This window comes from Triticum urartu, chromosome 2 (genome assembly GCF_003073215.2).
Source record: "Triticum urartu cultivar G1812 chromosome 2, Tu2.1, whole genome shotgun sequence".
NCBI classification, from domain to species: domain Eukaryota; kingdom Viridiplantae; phylum Streptophyta; class Magnoliopsida; order Poales; family Poaceae; genus Triticum; species Triticum urartu.
Genome location: NC_053023.1, coordinates 98,541,729 through 98,563,247, shown reverse-complemented (window position 1 = coordinate 98,563,247; position 21,519 = coordinate 98,541,729). Strand labels below are relative to the sequence as shown.

The 21,519-nt window shown below is 48.2% G+C and overlaps 1 protein-coding gene across 1 annotated transcript; it reads left to right on the top strand.

The window, feature by feature from the left end:
- The first annotated feature begins 16,827 nt into the window (after nucleotides 1–16,827).
- On the top strand, nucleotides 16,828–21,068 carry LOC125536106 (cytochrome P450 709B1-like). The gene is made up of 5 exons (XM_048699242.1): nucleotides 16,828–17,199; nucleotides 17,287–17,510; nucleotides 17,827–18,071; nucleotides 18,181–18,281; nucleotides 19,960–21,068. Exons 1-5 carry the CDS (start codon nucleotides 16,926–16,928, stop codon nucleotides 20,679–20,681), a joined length of 1,566 nt encoding a protein of 521 aa, XP_048555199.1. The 5' UTR covers nucleotides 16,828–16,925; the 3' UTR covers nucleotides 20,682–21,068.
- The last annotated feature ends 451 nt before the right edge of the window (nucleotides 21,069–21,519 follow it).

Below are 21,519 nucleotides of genomic sequence, written 5' to 3'. Positions count from 1 at the left end.
AATAAAATAAAAGGAAGATATAGTTTCGAGATTTTGTATAAAAATAATAATATATTTTTTAAAAAAATCTCTAGCCTGAAGTGAGACAATAAGACATCTCGCTTCAGGCAACTGCCCAATTGGGCCTCCCGAGCTGGGCACAAACCTTCGGCGCCATTTTCTTCCTTTTTTTGCTTTTCACATTTTTTTCTGTTTTATTTTACATTTGGTTTTATTTCAAAATATTCAGAATATGTGTATTATAAAAATCACTCCATATCCAAAAGTTGAAAAATATATTTTTACATTAAAAAATGCTAATTGTGTACACAAAAATGTTTGGATGTATAAAAAAATAATGCGTATGGAAACAACTAGCAGTAAAAATAATATAAGTTTTCAATTTTATTACATAAAAATCATGCATTCTTTTAATTTATATAGCAAAAAGGTTCCTGATGTTTACGAAAACCGAATACAAAAAATATAGAATGTGTATTGGAAAAAGTAGACATAAAAAAATATCAAAATGTTAATCATCTATTTGGACAATGCTCAACGTGTATATAAAAAATGTTTCTGATGTATACAAAAAATATAGAATATGTATGAAAAAGTGGTCATAAAAAATGTAAGTTTTTAAAAAATGGTAATTATGACATTGTGAAATGTTAGAATTTATATGTAAAATGTTCCTGATATATATAAAAAGTACAAATTTTATGGAAAAAGTAGACATAAAAATATATGTTTTAGGAAAATATTAATCACGTATTTCTGAAATGTTAAACATGTATATAAAATGTTTCTGTTGTATACAAAAAATGTACAATGTATATGAAAAAGTAGACTTCAAAACATATAGTTGTCAAAATTGTTAAGCACATAACGAAAAAGTGTTAAACATGTATATAATAATTGTTCCTCATCTATACAAAAAATATACAAAGAAAATCTACAGAAACTAAAAACAGAAAAAAAAACAAAGAAAAAGAAGTAACGAAAGAAAGAAAAGTAAAAAACTAGTAAAAACCAAAAAAGAAAGAAAAATCAGAAAAAACTGTGAAAGAAATGAAGAATAATCATGAAAAAATTGACCAAATAAAACTAATAAAGAAAAAGAAAACCAAACGAGAACATAAAATAAAATGATAAAGAAAAAAAGTGAGAAAACCCGGGCAGTTCAAAACATGTTTCCATTTCCAAAAATTGTTTGCAAATTTAAAAATGTGCATGTTTTCATTTTCTTCAGGAGTTTCAAAATTGTTCAGTTCTCCAAAAATCACAAATTAAAAAAAAAATCTTATTTTCACATTTTTCAAAATATATCCGTGTTTTCAAATTCTGTCTTGGAATTTCAAAAAAGAATCCTGATTTTAGAAAGTATATCAGTTTTAAAATTTTATTTGCAAATTAGCAACTTGTTTGTGTTTCATAGATCCCTTCATTGTTTCAATAAAAAATGTTTTTGAAATTTAAGATATAATTTCGATTTGCGCTGCGGGCAGGGGCGGAGACAGGGGGGTGCGAGCAGGGGTCAAACACCCCCCATCGCCTCGCCCCCCCTATGATTTTTCGTCCAAGTATACTAGTTTCAGTAGTGTGTACGTATACGTCTAACGCTAATGGGCCAACATAATAACTTTTCACCCAGGCCCAACGCAAGAAAGCGTATTTGAAGCCTTATCGCTAGTTGTACGCATCATAAAGAGGGGTTAGGTGCAGCCATGAGATCGGCTAGTCAGTTCCCTATCCTTCCTGTAATTTTGTTCGTGGGCATTGCGATTTCTAGGTCAGATGGCTCCATACGCCATTGCCGGTCGCCTCTCGGCTCTCACTGCTTCCGCTGCTGTGGCGCAAGGCAGATGGCCCTCTACTTGAGCGGCGATTGAATCCAGGATAGTGTTCATGACAGTTTGTGTGATTCGCCGTCATCATGCATTCCCAAAATCAACTTCAAGGAACCAAGGAACGTCACCGGTAAATTATAATCTTTGTGAATTAGTACAATTTCTTCGAAGATAATGGTTTAATTTTAATTGCTCGGATAAGGTAGGATTATAGTTTAGGAATCTAATTTTACTCACTGTGAATGTTTCAATGAATGAAGAATGAAGAGAAATAATACAAGAAAAAGAGTTTCATTTTTCAAACACATAGCTTCTACCTCAAATATTACAGAAAATGCAAATCCAGCAACCCGTTGTAGATAATAATTCCAACCACAATCCAGCCGATATGCTACTGAAACAATGTAAGTATTTTACATATTACCAGATATATGTTGCCATACATTTCACATCAATTCTACTTTGAGACTACAATCTTATGTTGTGTCTCTTGAATGATTATTATCTTTCTCGCCCCCCCTCATGTTTAAATCCTGGCTCCGCCCCTGGCTGCGGGTTGGTTCATTAAGCTTGGCGCTGCTGTTGAATATGTAATGACTGCTAGGTGAACTGGTAGAACCACGTCAGTTATAGCGTGGGGTCCTTGTTTCGATTTCCCACGACGGCAGAGCATTAAACCGTGCCTGTTTGCCGAAGCAAGCAGCGAACAGGAGCTCCCTAGATGTACCTCCCGCGCCCTTGGCATGCTGCTACAGGTTTGGGCCTAGGGCTCCCTTCGGAGTAGGCTTTTGGCCCCTGTTTTCTTTATCTTAATAATAGTCGTCGATTTTCTATTGTTTTGACATGTAGAGAATACTTTTTTTTACTGAAAATCAAAACAGTGAAAAACAACAACTAGTACTCTGGCAGTACTTTGAAAAATAGACACACTCTTACCTTTTGCAATCAAATTCAAATTCTCGAACGGGAGAATCACATTTTCTTTGGACATGGAGTTTCTTCTCCCGAGCATAAATGCACCCTCATGAGTAAAAAATATATTAAAAAAGATATTTCTAAAAACATTGGCAACAATTGTTGCTGAATGTTATGCATACCTACAGATTTTCGTGAAGAAAAACCATTCCTAATATTGATGCTCCAAAAAAGATTATTTTTGAAAGCATTTTTTAAATACCTAGATATGTTATAAAAGGTCACCAGAAGTACAAAACACCTTAATTAAAATAAAAATTTACATCAAGGTCTTCGGACACCACCAGAATGAGCCGCTCACATCCTGTTGACGCCGCTCCCATAGTAGAGCCGACCTTACCTTGCCGATGACAGCCGGGAAGTCTTTGTGCACGTGCCCCAAAGGATCAGCACCCTAGGGTTGTAGCGGTCGTTGAACGCTTGAGTTGATCCAAACCGTGTGCCATCAAATCTCGTTCTCACACACGCATGGCGAAAAATGCTTACCTCGTCGCCCTAAGGAGTTCGCAGGAATTTTCGTTGGAGCTCCATTGACTCTGTCCCGATGGGTGAATTCAGGGAGGATCAAAGTCCACAAAACCAACTCGAAGATGAAGCATTGGCTTCCATCCGAACGCCTCCCCCGCGAGTACAAAAATCACTAACCTAAACTACTACCCGGAGCCGAGGCACCGGGATTACCCTCCCCCCTCCCCCCACCAGCCATCGAGGGCGAAAGGCAAAGGGGAGGAGAATGCACGGGATGGCCGGTGGACCTTGGAGGGCATGAGACTTTGCCTTAGCCGCCTTGTTTTTGCGGGTGAAAGAAAGATTTTATTTTATCAATCAGGACATAAGTCGTTCTTACAAATATCAGAGACGTCTCCTGGTCCCGAACCATGAAAAATCCGTATATAGCATCCCATTTTTTAAAACCTTTTGGAGAGCTGATTTTGTTGTTTTTTTGGCCAAATTTTCATAAATGTGATTTCATCACGAAGGTTTACACACAAATAGTAAAGTAGGCAATGTTTGTTGTACAAAATATTCAATTGTTGTTGTTGTTGTTGTTGTTGTTGTTGTTGTTGTTGTTGTTCGTGGCAGGAGGATTTGAGCTCGAGATTAAAAGAACACTTTGATTCGTTCTTCCAGATGCTTGGACCATGTTAATCCTGCTATACACATGCACGGCAGTTACATATTGACTTCTAATCGTCTGCTTGGATAAAGCTGGACATCGACAGGTACTATGGCATATGCATGTCGGCGCGGCAAAAGTTAGTTAACGTGCGCTGGCGACGATCGGCGGCGACTGACTACAACAAAGCTCAAGGAAAAAAGGCCTGGTATTGTTTAACGAGAACTCACAGGGCCTTGGCACTGAGTGGTTTCTTTTTTTTTTCGAGAAAGTGGCACTGAGTAGCTGCCTGGTGATCGAAGGAAATCGTTGAAGTCGTACCGCGTGTGTGGTGTCCATGTTACTATAATTGTTTAAGGCAACGTTTTCGTGTAGGTTGTTGCAGCTCTAATCATCAGCTCTGTGTCACGCAAAATAAAATAAAAAATCAGCTCTGTGAGCTCTCTATGTGTACTTCTCGACGCTCCTGTGCGTTTGCTTAATGGAATTATAAGCTCCAGGTGAAGAAGAAGAAAACTCACGGACCCGATTTCTGTACGCAAGCATCACTATCTTGTTACCCAAGGACCATCTTTGACGAGGAATGGATTCTTGGCGAGGAAGACAAGTCAAGTGGGACAAATCAAGTACGGAGTACCATGTTTGTGTTAACACGCGTTCACATGTCGTGGTACGTATGCGACATGCTGCCGCTAGTTCCGTAGGAGGACCTGCGGTTTCTCTAGAAGCTGGCTCAAAGAAAGAAAAGGAGGTTTCGCTCATCATCTTTATTTTTAATGGAATAGTTGATAGTTTTGTTTCCAGGTTTTTTTTCGTCCCATCATTTTCGTCCGGTTTTTTTCGTAGGTTAACCGTCATAGATTTTTTTCGTCGCCTCCCCCACTTTATCGATTTATTTTCACTTCACCCTCTCACACAACAAAAAAAACTGAACGAATCAGAACTTTCCATACTGACGCAGATTATTTAGTAATGTCTTTATGTAAAAGAATCAATCACAATCAATCTCTAAAGATCAAATCTAAATTAATTAATCTTTATAACGTTTGTTTCCTTCCGAATCACGTCCATAACTTTCCTTCCTTGTTTGGGCAGAAACTGTTTGGTAGCAGAGATTAAGAAGCTTCCTATGAGTGTAGTAATAGGAAGTATTTTTTTTTCTTGATGATTCGTTTCCATACATGATGATAGTAAATTAGTCCAACATTCACCACTATTTATCAACATCATCAATCATATACATTCCTACCAGTTTTAAGGGAATCTGCTCGCTATGTCTTTTTTAAGGGGATCCGCTCGCTAAGTCGTCGTCGCACGTTATTTTCACAAGCAATTTCCCTAAAAAAGGCGTGGGTATTGGTAGTTGAACGCCCGTTAGGTTTTCCGTTTGTCCCATCCTCGCGCTGTGCCGCCGCCACCCGTCGAATTTCCAGCCGCCCGAGCCCGTTAACTTCGCCAGCCATCGGGTCGACTGCCCCCGCCCCAAACCCCCATCCCCGAGCACTAGCTATCGCCGCGTTGCCGCCCCAAGCTCCACGCCACCGGGAACGAATCAAGCGCCGTCCCGACACCGCCGTCGCCGGCCCAGCACCTCCAGCCTTGCATGGACAGCTTCAATGTGCAGTCTTCCTTGCTGCCTCACCTTCTGCCAGCGCATGCAGCGGCGGGGTTGGACGCGTGCGTGCTTGCTAGCTTGCTCTCCGTGCGTACGTACTTGCTCTGCGTGCGTCGCACCGGCCAATGCGCATGATGCGTGTGTGCCTGCTTTTCTGTATGTGTATGCCAGCGTGATGCGTGTGTGCGTTGCTGTGTGTGTATGATATAGATGGCCCGAGTGTGTGCATGTTGTGCTCTGCTCTCTGCTGATCTATGTGTTGGTGCTCCTGCTATATGTTCATGCCATACAAATGAAATTTCTGTTAATCTTCTGACATGTTGAGTTGGTTCTCTCTGTCTTCTGAGGGGGTGAATGCAAAGCAGTCTATTAAGCCAGGCACTATTGCTGAGCTAAATTGACAAAAAAATATTGGTAGCCATAGTTGTAGTTTAAGTAGTAGCGAGTTGTCTGATATGTATAAAGAACCCGTTGCTAAATTGACAAAAAAGATCGCCCGTGTCACTGTTGGGGAACGTTGCAGAAAACAAAAATTTTCCTACGGTTTCACCAAGATCCATCTAGGAGTTCATCTAGCAACGAGTGATTAGATGCATCTACGTACCTTGTAGATCGCGAGCGGAAGCGTTCAAAGAACGGGGATGATGTAGTCGAACACGACGTGATTCAAATCACCGATGATCTTAGCACCGAATGGACGGTGCCTCCGCGTTCAACACACGTACGGAACGGATGACGTCTCCTCCTTTCTTGATCCAGCAAGGGGGGAAGAGAGGTTGATGAAGATCCAGCAGCACGACGGCGTGGTGGTGGATGCAGGGCGTCACAGTAGCAGGGCTTCGCCTATACTACGAGAGAGAGACGTAACGGGGAGAGAGGAAGCACCAAAGGCTGAGGTATGAAATCCCTCCTCTCCCCCACTATATATAGGAGGGCCAAGGGAGGGTGGTGCGCAGCCTAGGAGATCTGATCTCCTAGGTGCGGCGGCCAGGGGAGGGTTTCCCTCCCCCCCAAGGCACCTCGGGGTGCCTTCCACCACTTGGACTCCTCCGTGGTGGAAACCCTAGGCGCATGGGCCTAGTAGGGCTGGTGCCCTTGGCCCATGAAGGCCAAGGCGCACCCCCTACAGCCCATGTGGCCCCCCCGGGACAGGTGGCCCCACCCGGTGGGCCCCCGGGACCCCTCCGGTGGTCCCGGTACAATACCGATAACCCCGAAACTTGTCCCGATGGCCGAAACAACACTTCCTATATATAATTCTTTACCTCCGGACCATTCCGGAACTCCTCGTGACGTCCGGGATCTCATCCGGGACTCCGAACAACATTCGGGTTACTGCATACACATATCTTCATAACCCTAGCATCACCGAACCTTAAGTGTGTAGACCCTATGGGTTCGGGAGACAAGCAGACATGACCGAGACGACTCTCCGGTCAATAACCAACAGCGGGATCTGGATACCCATGATGGCTCCCACATGCTCCACGATGATCTCATCGGATGAACCACGATGTCGAGGATTAATCAACCCCGTATACAATTCCCTTTGTCAATCGGTATGTTACTTGCCCGAGACTCGATCGTTGGTATCCCAATACCTTGTTCAATCTCGTTACCGGCAAGTCACTTTACTCGTACCGTAATGCATGATCCCGTGATCAACCACTTGGTCACCTTGAGCTCATAATGATGATGCATTACCGAGTGGGCCCAGTGATACCTCTCCGTTATATGGAGTGACAAATCCCAGTCTCGATCCGTGTCAACCCAACAGATACTTTCGGAGATACCTGTAATGCACCTTTATAGTCACCCAGTTACGTTGTGACGTTTGATACACCCAAGGCACTCCTACGGTATCCGGGAGTTACACGATCTCATGGTCAAAGGAAAAGATACTTGACATTGGAAAAGCTCTAGCAAACGAACTACACGATCTTTGTGCTATGCTTAGGATTGGGTCTTGTCCATCACATCATTCTCCTAATGATGTGATCCCGTTATCAATGACATCCAATGTCCATAGCCAGGAAATCATGAATATCTGTTGATCAACGAGCTAGTCAACTAGAGGCTCACTAGGGACATATTATGGTCTATGTATTCACACGTGTATTACGATTTCCGGATAATACAGTTATAGCATGAATAAAGACAATTATCATGAACAAAGAAATATAATAATAATGCTTTTATTATTGCCTCTAGGGCATATTTCCAACAGTCTCCCACTTGCACTAGACTCAATAATCTAGTTACATTGTGATGAATCGAACACCCATGGAATTCTGGTGTTGATCATGTTTTGCCCTAGGGAGAGGTTTAGTCAACGGATCTGCTACATTCAGGTCCGTATGTACTTTACAAATCTCTATGTCTCCATTTTGAACATTTTCACGAATGGAGTTGAAGCGACGCTTGATGTGCCTTGTCTTCTTGTGAAATCTGGGCTCCTTGGCAAGTGCAATAGCTCCAGTGTTGTCACAAAAGAGTTTGATTGGCCCCGACGCATTGGGTATGACTCCTAGGTCGGTGATGAACTCCTTCACCCATATTGCTTCATGTGCTGCCTCCGAGGCTGCCATGTACTCCGCTTCACATGTAGATCCCGCCACGACGCTCTGTTTGCAGCTGCACCAGCTCACTGCTCCACCATTCAACATATACACGTATCCGGTTTGTGACTTAGAGTCATCCAGATCTGTGTCGAAGCTAGCGTCGACGTAACCCTTTACGACGAGCTCTTCGTCACCTCCATAAATGAGAAACATGTCCTTTGTCCTTTTCAGGTACTTCAGGATATTCTTGACCGCTGTCCAGTGTTCCTTGCCGGGATTACTTTGGTACCTTCCTACCAAACTTACGGCAAGGTTTACATCAGGTCTGGTACACAGCATGGCATACATAATAGAACCTATGGCTGAGGCATAGGGGATGATACTCATCTCTTCTATCTCTTCTACCGTGGTCGGGCATTGAGCTGAGCTCAATCTCATACCTTGCAAAACAGGCAAGAACCCTTTCTTGGACTGATCCATTTTGAACTTCTTCAAAATCTTATCAAGGTATGTGCTTTGTGAAAGACCTATGAGGCGTCTTGATCTATCCCTATAGATCTTGATGCCTAATATATAAGCAGCTTCTCCAAGGTCCTTCATTGAAAGACTCTTATTCAAGTAGGCCTTGATGCTGTCCAAGAGTTCTATATCATTTCCCATCAAAAGTATGTCATCTACATATAATATGAGAAATGCTACAGAGCTCCCACTCACTTTCTTGTAAACGCAGGCTTCTCCATAAGTCTGCGTAAACCCAAACGCTTTGATCATCTCATCAAAGCGAATGTTCCAACTCCGAGATGCTTGCACCAGCCCATAAATCGAGCGTTGGAGCTTGCACACCTTGTCAGCATTCTTAGGATCGACAAAACCTTCCGGCTGCATCATATACAACTCTTCCTTAAGGAAACCATTAAGGAATGCCGTTTTGACGTCCATTTGCCATATCTCATAATCGTAGAATGCGGCAATTGCTAACATGATTCGGACGGACTTTAGCTTCGCTACCGGTGAGAAAGTCTCATCGTAGTCAATTCCTTGAACTTGTCGATAACCCTTAGCGACAAGCCGAGCTTTATAGATGGTCACATTACCATCCGCGTCTGTCTTCTTCTTGAAGATCCATTTATTTTCTATGGCTCGCCGTTCAACGGGTAAGTCAGTCAAAGTCCATACTTCGTTTTCATACATGGATCCTATCTCGGATTTCATGGCTTCTAGCCATTTGTCGGAATCCGGGCCTGCCATCGCTTCTTCATAGTTCGAAGGTTCACTGTTGTCTAACAACATGATTTCCAAGACAGGGTTGCCGTACCACTCTGGTGCGGAACGTGTCCTTGTGGACCTTCGAATTTCAGTAGGAGCTTGATCAGAAGTATCTTGATCATCATCAATAACTTCCTCTCTAGTCGGTGCAGGCGCCTCAGGAACATTTTCTTGAGTGGCGCCATTTTCCGGTTCAAGAGGCAATACTTCATCAAGTTCTACTTTCCTCCCACTTACTTCTTTCGAGAGAAACTCTTTCTCCAGAAAGGATCCATTCTTGGCAACAAAGATCTTGCCTTCGGATCTGAGGTAGAAGATATACCCAATGGTTTCTTTAGGGTATCCTATGAAGACGCATTTTTCCGATTCGGGTTCGAGCTTTTCAGGTTGAAGTTTCCTGACATAAGCATCGCATCCCCAAACTTTTAGAAACGACAGCTTAGGTTTCTTCCCAAACCATAATTCAAACGGTGTCGTCTCAACGGATTTCGACGGAGCCCTATTTAAAGTGAATGCGGCAGTCTCTAAAGCATAGCCCCAAAAAGATAGCGGTAAGTTGGTAAGAGACATCATAGATCGCACCATATCTAATAGAGTGCGATTACGACGTTCGGACACACCATTACGCTGAGGTGTTCCAGGCGGCGTGAGTTGTGAAACTATTCCATATTTTCTTAAGTGTGTGCCAAATTCGTGACTCAAGTATTCTCCTCCACGATCTGATCGTAGAAACTTGATTTTCCTGTCACGTTGATTCTCAACTTCACTCTGAAATTCCTTGAACTTTTCAAAGGTTTCAGACTTGTGTTTCATTAAGTAGACATACCCATATCTACTTAAATCATCAGTGAGGGTGAGAACATAACGATAGCCACCGCGAGCCTCAACACTCATTGGTCCGCACACATCAGTATGTATGATTTCCAATAAGTTGGTTGCTCGCTCCATTGTTCCTGAGAACGGAGTCTTGGTCATTTTACCCATGAGGCATGGTTCGCACGTGTCAAATGATTCATAATCAAGAGACTCCAAAAGTCCATCTGCATGGAGCTTCTTCATGCGTTTGACACCTATGTGACCAAGGCGGCAGTGCCACAAGTATGTGGGACTATCATTATCAACCTTACATCTTTTGGTATCCACACTATGAATATGTGTAATATTACGTTCGAGATTCATTAAGAATAAACCATTGACCATCGGAGCATGACCATAAAACATATCTCTCATATAAATAGAACAACCATTATTCTCAGATTTAAATGAGTAGCCATCTCGTATTAAACGAGATCCTGATACTATGTTCATGCTCAAACTTGGCACGAAATAACAATTATTGAGGTTTATAACTAATCCCGTAGGTAAATGTAGAGGTAGCATGCCGACGGCGATCACATCGACCTTGGAACCATTCCCGACGCGCATCGTCACCTCGTCCCTCCCCAGTCTCTGTTTATTCTGCAGCTCCTGCTGTGAGTTACAAATATGAGCAACGGCACCGGTATCAAATACCCAGGAGTTACTTCGAGTACTGGTAAGGTACACATCAATTACATGTATATCACATATACCTTTTGTTTTGCCGGCCTTCTTGTCTGCTAAATATTTGGGGCAGTTCCGCTTCCAGTGACCCTTCCCTTTGCAATAAAAGCACTCCGTCTCAGGCTTGGGTCCATACTTTGACTTCTTCTTCCCAGCAGCTTGCTTGCCGGGCGCGACAACTTCCTTGCCGTCCTTCTCAAAGTTCTTTTTACCCTTGCCCTTCTTGAACTTGGTGGTTTTATTGACCATCAACACTTGATGTTCCTTCTTGACTTCTACCTCTGCTGATTTCAGCATTGCAAATACTTCAGGAATGGTCTTTTCCATCCCCTGCATATTGAAGTTCATCACAAAGCTCTTGTAGCTTGGTGGAAGCGACTGGAGGATTCTGTCAATGACCGCATCATCCGGGAGATTAACTCCCAGCTGAGTCAAGCGGTTATGTAACCCAGACATAGTGAGTATGTGCTCACTGACAGAACTATTTTCCTCCATCTTACAGCTGAAGAATTTGTCAGAGACTTCATATCTCTCGACCCGGGCATGAGCTTGGAAAACCATTTTCAGCTCTTCGAACATCTCATATGCTCCATGTCTCTCAAAACGCTTTTGGAGCCCCGGCTCTAGGCTGTAAAGCATGCCGCACTGAACGAGGGAGTAATCATCAGTACGTGTCTGCCAAGCGTTCATAGCGTCTTGGTTCTGTGGGACGGGTGGATCACCTAGCGGTGCTTGTAGGACATAATCTTTCTTGGCAGCTATGAGGATGATCCTCAGGTTCCGGACCCAGTCCGTATAGTTGCTGCCATCGTCTTTCAGCTTGGTTTTCTCTAGGAACGCGTTGAAATTGAATACAACGTTGGCCATTTGATCTACAAGACATATTGTAAAGATTTTAGACTAAGTTCATGATAATTAAGTTCATCTAATCAAATTATTAATGAACTCCCACTTAGATAGACATCCCTCTTCTAGTCATCTAAGTATAACATGATCCGAGTTGGCTAGGCCGTGTCCGATCATCACGTGACACGGACTAGTCAACGTCGGTGAACATCTTCATGTTGATCGTATCTTCTATACGACTCATGCTCGACCTTTCGGTCTTCTGTGTTCCGAGGCCATGTCTATGCACATGCTAGGCTCGTCAAGTCAACCTAAGTGTATTGCGTGTGTAAATCTTTCTTACACCCGTTGTATGTGAACGTAAGAATCTATCACACCCGATCATCACGTGGTGCTTCGAAACGACGAACTGTAGCAACGGTGCACAGTTAGGGGGAACACTTTCTTGAAATTATTATGAGGGATCATCTTATTTACTACCGTCGTTCTAAGCAAACAAGATGCAAAACATGATAAACATCACATGCAATCAAATAATAATAGTGACATGATATGGCCAATATCACATAGCTCCTTTGATCTCCATCTTGGGGCTCCATGATCATCCTGTCACCGTCATACTCATCGACATGTAAGTTGTGATTCCTATTACAATAGCATGAACATCTCATACATCACATATAGATCATTCATCATTCATCACAACTTTGGCCATATCACATCACATAGCATACCCTGCAAAAACAAGTTAGACGTTCTCTAATTGTTGTTTGCATGTTTTACGTGGCTGCTATGGGTTTCTAGCAAGAACGTTTCTTACCTACGCAAAGACCACAACGTGATATGCCAATTGCTATTTACCCTTCATAAGGACCCTTTTCATCGAATCCGATCCGACTAAAGTAGGAGAGACAGACACCCGCTTGCCACCTTATGCAACTAGTGCATGTCAGTCGGTGGAACCTGTCTCACGTAAGAGTACGTGTAAGGTCGGTCCGGGCCGCTTCATCCCACGATGCCGCCGAATCAAGATAAGACTAGTAACGGCAAGCATATTGAACAAAATCAACGCCCACAACTACTTTGTGTTCTACTCGTGCAAGAGAACTACGCATAGACCTAGCTCATGATGCCACTGTTGGGGAACGTTGCAGAAAACAAAAATTTTCCTACGGTTTCACCAAGATCCATCTAGGAGTTCATCTAGCAACGAGTGATTAGATGCATCTACGTACCTTGTAGATCGCGAGCGGAAGCGTTCAAAGAACGGGGATGATGTAGTCGAACACGACGTGATTCAAATCACCGATGATCTTAGCACCGAAACGGACGGTGCCTCCGCGTTCAACACACGTACGGAACGGATGACGTCTCCTCCTTTCTTGATCCAGCAAGGGGGGAAGAGAGGTTGATGAAGATCCAGCAGCACGACGGCGTGGTGGTGGATGCAGGGCGTCACAGTAGCAGGGCTTCGCCTATACTACGAGAGAGAGACGTAACGGGGAGAGAGGAAGCACCAAAGGCTGAGGTATGAAATCCCTCCTCTCCCCCACTATATATAGGAGGGCCAAGGGGGGGTGGTGCGCAGCCTAGGAGATCCAATCTCCTAGGTGCGGCGGCCAGGGGAGGGTTTCCCTCCCCCCCAAGGCACCTCGGGGTGCCTTCCACCACTTGGACTCCTCCGTGGTGGAAACCCTAGGCGCATGGGCCTAGTAGGGCTGGTGCCCTTGGCCCATGAAGGCCAAGGCGCACCCCCTACAGCCCATGTGGCCCCCCGGGACAGGTGGCCCCACCCGGTGGGCCCCCGGGACCCCTCCGGTGGTCCCGGTACAATACCGATAACCCCGAAACTTGTCCCGATGGCCGAAACAGCACTTCCTATATATAATTCTTTACCTCCGGACCATTCCGGAACTCCTCGTGACGTCCGGGATCTCATCCGGGACTCCGAACAACATTCGGGTTACTGCATACACATATCTTCATAACCCTAGTCACCGAACCTTAAGTGTGTAGACCCTACGGGTTCGGGAGACAAGCAGACATGACCGAGACGACTCTCCGGTCAATAACCAACAGCGGGATCTGGATACCCATGATGGCTCCCACATGCTCCACGATGATCTCATCGGATGAACCACGATGTCGAGGATTAATCAACCCCGTATACAATTCCCTTTGTCAATCGGTATGTTACTTGCCCGAGACTCGATCGTTGGTATCCCAATACCTTGTTCAATCTCGTTACCGGCAAGTCACTTTACTCGTACCGTAATGCATGATCCCGTGATCAACCACTTGGTCACCTTGAGCTCATAATGATGATGCATTACCGAGTGGGCCCAGTGATACCTCTCCGTTATATGGAGTGACAAATCCCAGTCTCGATCCGTGTCAACCCAACAGACACTTTCGGAGATACCTGTAATGCACCTTTATAGTCACCCAGTTACGTTGTGACGTTTGATACACCCAAAGCACTCCTACGGTATCCGGGAGTTACACGATCTCATGGTCAAAGGAAAAGATACTTGACATTGGAAAAGCTCTAGCAAACGAACTACACGATCTTTGTGCTATGCTTAGGATTGGGTCTTGTCCATCACATCATTCTCCTAATGATGTGATCCCGTTATCAATGACATCCAATGTCCATAGCCAGGAAATCATGACTATCTGTTGATCAACGAGCTAGTCAACTAGAGGCTCACTAGGGACATATTATGGTCTATGTATTCACACGTGTATTACGATTTCCGGATAATACAGTTATAGCATGAATAAAGACAATTATCATGAACAAAGAAATATAATAATAATGCTTTTATTATTGCCTCTAGGGCATATTTCCAAGAGTCACTTGATATGTATAAGAATATTAAATGTATTATTAACATGATTAATATTGAACTCTTAAAATTAATGTGACCCCGTTGCAACGCACGAGCGTTCTTCTAGTAGCACTAGGCCACTAGCACCCTGCACCCCCGTGCTGATATGCTGTCGGTCTCGGCCTGCAGGACCACGCCAAACCACACGTTTCGCACGAGCTGGGGGCCAACCAACAATCCAGCTGCTGCGCGTCGGGCCTGAACCTGCATGCATGCATCACAGCTGACGCCACTCACCACGCGGCGAAACGCCAGCGAGTGGCCAGCACCCTGACGTAAGGCCAACTCCATCGCGCGACCCTATCCTGTTCGGCCCTGTTTGTTTGGGGTAAAAGAGACAAAAAGACGGTCCAGCGCGCGACGGCCCGGACCCATCTTGTCCGTTTTGTATTCGGGCCGACCCATTTCGAGCGCAAACTTGCGCCGGGTTTGGATCGCGGCGGACACCAAACGGACGCGTGCTCGTCCGCGTCGGGGCCGCGTGGCAGGCGGCCACCCACCTCCCACCCACCCATATCAATGCGCACGAGCGGGCGGCCCCACCTGTTATCCGCACGTCGAGCGGTCGTCGTCCTTCTTTAAGTGGGAAGCGTGGACGGGTCGTCGTCCACACTGCCCCACGCCACCCAGCGGCCTCCTCGAACCCCGACAGCGCAGAAGCCCTAGCCCGACTCCTCCTCGAGCTCGCCGGCCGCCCACCTCGCCATGGGCTTCTGGAACGGCAAGGGCAAGCACGACCGCGAGGCCGGCTCCTCCTCGGGGCGCCGCCACGGCTCCGTAAAGAAGGAGGAGCCCGCGTCTCCGCCGCACTCCTCCCGTCGGGCCCCCGCGCCACCGCCGCACTCCTCCCGTCGAGCCCCCGCGCCGCCCCCCTTCACCATTGCCCCTAGGCCCTCCGACGAGCGCGACCGGCAGTACATCTGCGCGGACGTGTGCCGGAGGTACTGGGAGACGAGGACGCCGGTCCCGTGGAGCGACGCCCACCTCCCCAACAAGTGGCACCTCTCCGCGGACCGGGTCCCCATCCCGCCAGTGCCGGCGACCGGCCGTGCACGGCGCGATGAGATCAACCGCCACCGCCGCCTCCTCCGCGACGACCTGTACTACGACCACAGGTATGCCCCCGACTCGCCGCTCTGGGACACATGGCTCCAAGACGAACACGACGTGCGGCGCGCGTCCTACTTCGCCGGCACCGTGTCGGGGCCGCGGAGGCCACGTGCAGAGCCGCGCGGGCGTACGCGGGTGCGTGGCCTGACGCCCACGCCGTCGTCTTCCCCGTCTCCGTCGCCCCCTCCCCCTTCTCGCATGACAGCGGAGGAGGAGGTCCGTCTCCTGCAGCGTGCCATGAACGACTCCATGAACACGCACGACGAGCGGCAGTGGGACGGCCTGGAGGAGGCCATGGCCCTCTCTGCCGCCGGGGACGTCGCCTTCCCGGAGCTGCAGCTGGCAGCCGTCACGGCGGCCGCCAAGGAGGAGCCGATGGAGGAGGACTCGCCCGCGTTCGAGAAGTTCCTGGGCCAGGGGTGGGGCTGGTCGTGCACTGCGCCGGAGATGGCCGCCGACCTGGGCGTGAACTGGTGCCCCACTCCGGAGCGGGAGGCGTCGCCGCGGGAGGTGGTGGTGCAGGCACCTCCGGCCGTCCAGCCCGCCCCCGTCCACCACGTACCGCCGGCCCACCTCTGGACGCCGCCGGAGTACGTCGATCTCGTCAGCGACGACGACGACACCGGCGGCCAGTGAAGACGGCGACGGCCACGGCACCGACGGGCGTGGCAGGAGCTCGCGGGAGGAGTTTTTATTTTATTTTTTTATTATGTTAATTATGAATCTGGGCCTTTTAAGTGGCCGTTGAAACTGGCCGTTTTGTGGCCAACCCATATATATGTTTTATGTTTTTTTAAATGCGTTTATTTGCTTTTTTAGTTATTTAATTATTATTTTTAATCCCATTCACCCCGGACACGATTTGGGGTGCGGCCGCGGGATGGACGCACGCACAATCCAATGAACACAGCCGGACACGGACGTACCCATCGGCGCCCCAAAGGAATAGATTCGGGCCAATTCAGACGTCCCTTTAGGATGGCGCGGTCCCGAATCCATGGTCAAAGCGCAGCCCACGAACCTGCTATAAATCATCCGCCTACCCGACCCGAGTCTTTCACAACAGAAGCACACATCTCCCAGTCTCTCTCAACGAACTCAAACAGCAGAGGCATCTCCCAGGTCGCTGATATCTTCTCCGCAACCGTACGTAGGGGCAAAGCTCCCGACGACATGGGTCTCCTCTGGATGGTGGCGGCGGCCGCGGCGGCGGTACTGGCCTCGTGGGCGTTCAACGCGCTGGTGTACCTCGTGTGGCGGCCGCGCGCCATCACCCGGCAGCTCCGCGCGCAGGGCGTGGGCGGGCCGGCCTACAAGTTCTTCGCCGGCAACCTCGGCGAGATCAAGCGGCTCCTCGCCGGCACCGCCGGCGCCGTGCTCGACGTCGGCTCCCACGACTTCGTCCCCAGGGTGCAGCCGCACTTCCGCAAATGGATCCCCATCCACGGTACGAACTACGAAGCCGAGCCTGTAAACTCCTCTCCTCTAGCAGATCAGATCTAGCTCGTGATCTCACGCCATTTCCTGCTTGCAGGGCGCACGTTCTTGTACTGGTTCGGAGCCAGGCCGACCCTGTGCGTGGCCGACGTGAACACGGTGAAGCAGGTGCTCTCCGACCGCAGCGGGATGTACCCCAAGAACATCGGCAACCCGCACATCGCCCGGCTGCTCGGCAAGGGGCTCGTGCTCACCAACGGCGACGACTGGAAGCGCCACCGCAAGGTCGTCCACCCTGCCTTCAACATGGACAAGCTCAAGGTGCGTGATGTGTGTTTTGTTTTTTAACTGTACTATTCATTGCGCTGACAATTATCCAGTTAATGCACCGTGCCATACAAAAGGAAACTAGTAATGTAGATTATTTTCTTTCCTAAACCTAAAAGACACGTTATTCACGAGATCAAGGGTATTATATTAGTTTACCTTTTCCAAAACAAAAAATACGCTGAAATCGGTGCCTTTTCAAAAGCAAAATACTAGTAACTTATTGCCGTATATGTCCCTTGGATCTAAGAACATAGACGGCTAAAATTGCTTGGGACCATACTAATTTTTTTTCTTATTTCTATGCTAGATGATGACGGTGACCATGTCCGACTGTGCTGGGTCAATGATATCGGTGTGGAAGGCAAAGATGGACAAGGGCGGCAGCGTGGAGATTGATCTGGGCCACCAGTTTGAGGAGCTAACCGCGGATGTCATCTCTCACACGGCATTCGGTAGCAGCTACGAACAAGGGAAAAAGGTCTTCCTCGCGCAGAGGGAGCTCCAGTTTCTTGCCTACTCCACCGTATTCAACATCCAAATCCCAGCATTCAGGTAAATGCATCTTGTTCTTCTTCTTGCACCATTATTGGTCTGAATCAACTCACAACCTACATTTTTACCAAGCAGAAATTAATCTATGTGTGTTTGTGGAATTTATCAGGTACCTTCCAACTGAAAAGAACCTCAAGATATGGAAGCTTGACAAGGAGGTGAGGAGCATGCTCATGAACATCATCAAAACCCGCCTTGAGAACAAAGATAGCTTGGCCCCCGCGTCGCCTAGGAGGCGACTCGGGGGAACCCTAGCCCGCTGCGCCGCCACCCCCTCTCCCCGGCTCCCCCTGCTGCGCCGCCGCCGGAGGAAACTGCCGGGCGAAGCCCGCGCGGCGGACGGCGGCGGCGGGGCTTCCCGCTCGCGCGCGCGGCGTTGTTCCCGACGGCGAGGGCTCCAGGTGGGGGAGGCTCAGCCTCCGGCGCTGCGGCCGTCGCGGCGCTCCCCGGCGGCCCTCTGCTCCGTCTCGCGCTCCTCCACCATCAGCCCTTGCAGCGCCTCCTTGGCTGGCGGTTTTTTCGGCCGTCCGGCCGGTGCGGCGGCGCCGGCGAGTCTCCTGTACTCTCGGCGCGTCGGGGTGGGGTGGCAGCCCCACTCCTGCTTCTGGTGGTGGGTGGCGTGGTGGCCTGGAGCTTGGCCGGCCGCGGCTGCGGCGTAGGCGTGCAGGTGCTTGGGCGCCAGATTTGGTCCGCGCCCGATCTGGCCCGCCGGCTTCTGTTGGCGGCGAGGAAGGTGGATCTGGTGTGGTGGTGGCACTCCCTAGCGCCGCCGCCGCGCCTCCCCCTGGCCTCCCTTCCCTCCGCCGCCGCCTGAGGGCCTCCGAGGCGCGGGTTCTCGGCCCCAATGATGGTGGCGGCGGGATGGGCGCGGTGCAGCCGGCGGGCTGTGTCGGCGGGCTCTGGTGGGCAGCCTCCCACGGCCGCGCGGGCGGCGTGGGGGCTGCGGACGCTGGCGCAGTGGCGGTTCCTCGCAATCCGTCATGGCTCCATGTAGAAGATCCGCCTCTGCTTCGATCTGTCCCGATCCGTGCTGGCGCCGGTCCTTGGCGGCGGCTTCGGCGTCCCCTATGGCCGGCCTGGCGGATCTGGCATGCGGGTGAGGTTCTGGGGGAAACCCCTGGCTGGCGCGGCAGCCTCCCCAAAGTCGACGCCTTTGGCGCCGATCCCCTTCCTGAAGGCTTTGGGGTGGATCCTCTCCCTTCCGCCTCCTCCTCGAGCTATGGCGAAAGCTTTTGTTCCCCTGGTCTGGGCGTCGACGGCACCCTGGTGTCGTGCTCCTTCTTGAAGGCGGCGGCTGGGAACAACTCTTGGTGGCGGGGCTGCTGGTGGCATGGTGGCGGTGCGCTTCGGCCTTCTACTTGGTGCTGCGCCTTGCTTCGCGGGACCAGCGGACGGTTTCTTTGGTGGAGCGGTGCTTCATCCATACATTGATGGCGACGGATCTTGACGGCGTGGCGCAGTGCAGATTCGGAGTTCGATGTGGGAGGATGGACTCGCGCAGGAGGACGACGCTGTCTGGCGTCGTGGTGACGTCGATGGCAGAGAGATCTGGCATGGTAGATGCAACAGTACAGCTCTAAAGATGGACTCGTGGCAGGTGGCTGCGGCGGCCTCATACCCGGCAGGCGTCCTGGTTGAGAAGTGCGCCGGACTGGTAGGTGCCCCATACCAGGCAGGCGTCCTGGTTGGGACCTCAGGTCTTAGATGTTTAGGTTTGGCTGCGATGTCTGTTTGGTATTAGGCCCAGACTATCAGCGCCCCTTCATCATTTGGATATGCGTAGCGACAGTTGTTTCTTAGACGGTGGCTTTAGTCTTGCTGTTGTATTACTTTGTAAGGTCTTGTGAGAATAATTAATAAAGTGGCCGTATGCATCGCCCAGATGCAGAGGCCGGGGGTCATCCTCCTTTTCTAAAAAACGGCAACGATCTGCTCGGGCTCATGTTGGAGGCGTGCGCACCAGAGCATGGGCAAAATCCTATTTTGAGCATGGACGAGATCATAGATGAGTGCAAGACCTTCTTCTTCGCAGGGCATGACACCAGCTCACACCTGCTCACATGGACCATGTTCTTGTTGAGCACACACCCAGAGTGGCAGGAGAAGCTCAGAGAGGAGGTGCTGAGAGAGTGTGGCAATGGGGCTCCCACCGGAGACATGCTCAACAAACTGCAGTTGGTCAACATGTTCTTGCTGGAAACTCTTAGGTTGTATGGCCCTGTAGCTGTCATTCAGAGAAAGGCTGGTTCAGATCTCGAGGTCGGTGGCATCAAAGTGCCCGAAGGCACAGTGCTCACAATCCCCATCGCAACGATACATCGTGACAAGGTGGTCTGGGGGGAGGACGCCAATGAATTCAAGCCTATGAGATTCGAGAATGGAGTGACACGAGCCGGAAAGCACCCCAATGCATTGTTGTCTTTCTCCAGTGGGCCTAGGTCTTGCATAGGGAAAAACTTTGCTATGATTGAGGCCAAGGCCGTGATCGCCATGATTCTTCAGAGGTTCTCATTCTCCCTATCCCCTAAGTACGTCCATGCCCCGATGGATGTGATCACGGTGCGACCCAAGTTTGGGCTTCCCATGGTTCTTAAGAGCCTAGAGATGTAGTGTTGCCTTGAGTACTACACAAGTTTTTTATTGGTCTCGTTGCAAATGTATTTTTTTGGAAAGCTACTATGCTGGACTCTATTGAGAACTAGATAACACTTAGATCATTCACAAGTTTCTTTTGATAAAGTGGTTTTCTTTCGTATAAATTGTGGTCAAAGTTTAGAGGGTATGCCTAAGATGCATTTCGGTGTTCTACCTATGTGAGTTCTCTCCAATGTCTCCTCAAGATACTATCACAACATGGGTAGACAAGGAATTAGGTGAGATGGACTTCGTATTTCCCCCCAGAAGTTAAGCTTGTGTTTATTTCTAGGACGAAGCCTAAGCATATAGGTTGTAAAACCATTGACTCGCTGTACTTATGATTGAAGTCCCAAGGAGAAATCCGCAAATAATTGCAAATTGTTATTGTAAACTCAATGCAGGTTTAATATCTAAGGTTGCCATGCCACTGTATGATATAACTCAATACTCATGGGATTTGGTTCTATCACTCATGTATTCCCTCCATCATTTATCATAAAACATTGCAATCTCTATTTGTTCCCCCAATATACGCATACACTTGTACAAAAGACAAAAACTATAACATAGAAATTAGCATACATATGTGCAACCAATCTTCATACTACTTTGGCAATGTCGTAGAACAAATAACTACTCAAACATAGATGTAAAGACGTAAAAAATTATGGGGAAACATTTCATATGATAAGACATCATGTTTTCCAAAGGATTGCATATGTTTTGTGATGGAGATGCGACAGATAGATGAGGAAGATGCGATGAAAGCAATGGGGATGATGGTGATGATGTTGGTGCTCCTGAAAGTGTT

What these genes read in the sequence shown, in the direction of transcription:
- LOC125536106 (XM_048699242.1), top strand. Translation starts at nt 16,926, where the DNA reads ATGGGTCTCCTCTGGATGGTGGCGGCGGCCGCGGCGGCGGTACTGGCC. An exon ending in TCAACATGGACAAGCTCAAG is followed by an intron (nt 17,511 to 17,826) that starts GTGCGTGATGTG and finishes TTTCTATGCTAG; the next exon opens with ATGATGACGGTGACCATGTC. An exon ending in ATCCAAATCCCAGCATTCAG is followed by an intron (nt 18,072 to 18,180) that starts GTAAATGCATCT and finishes GGAATTTATCAG; the next exon opens with GTACCTTCCAACTGAAAAGA.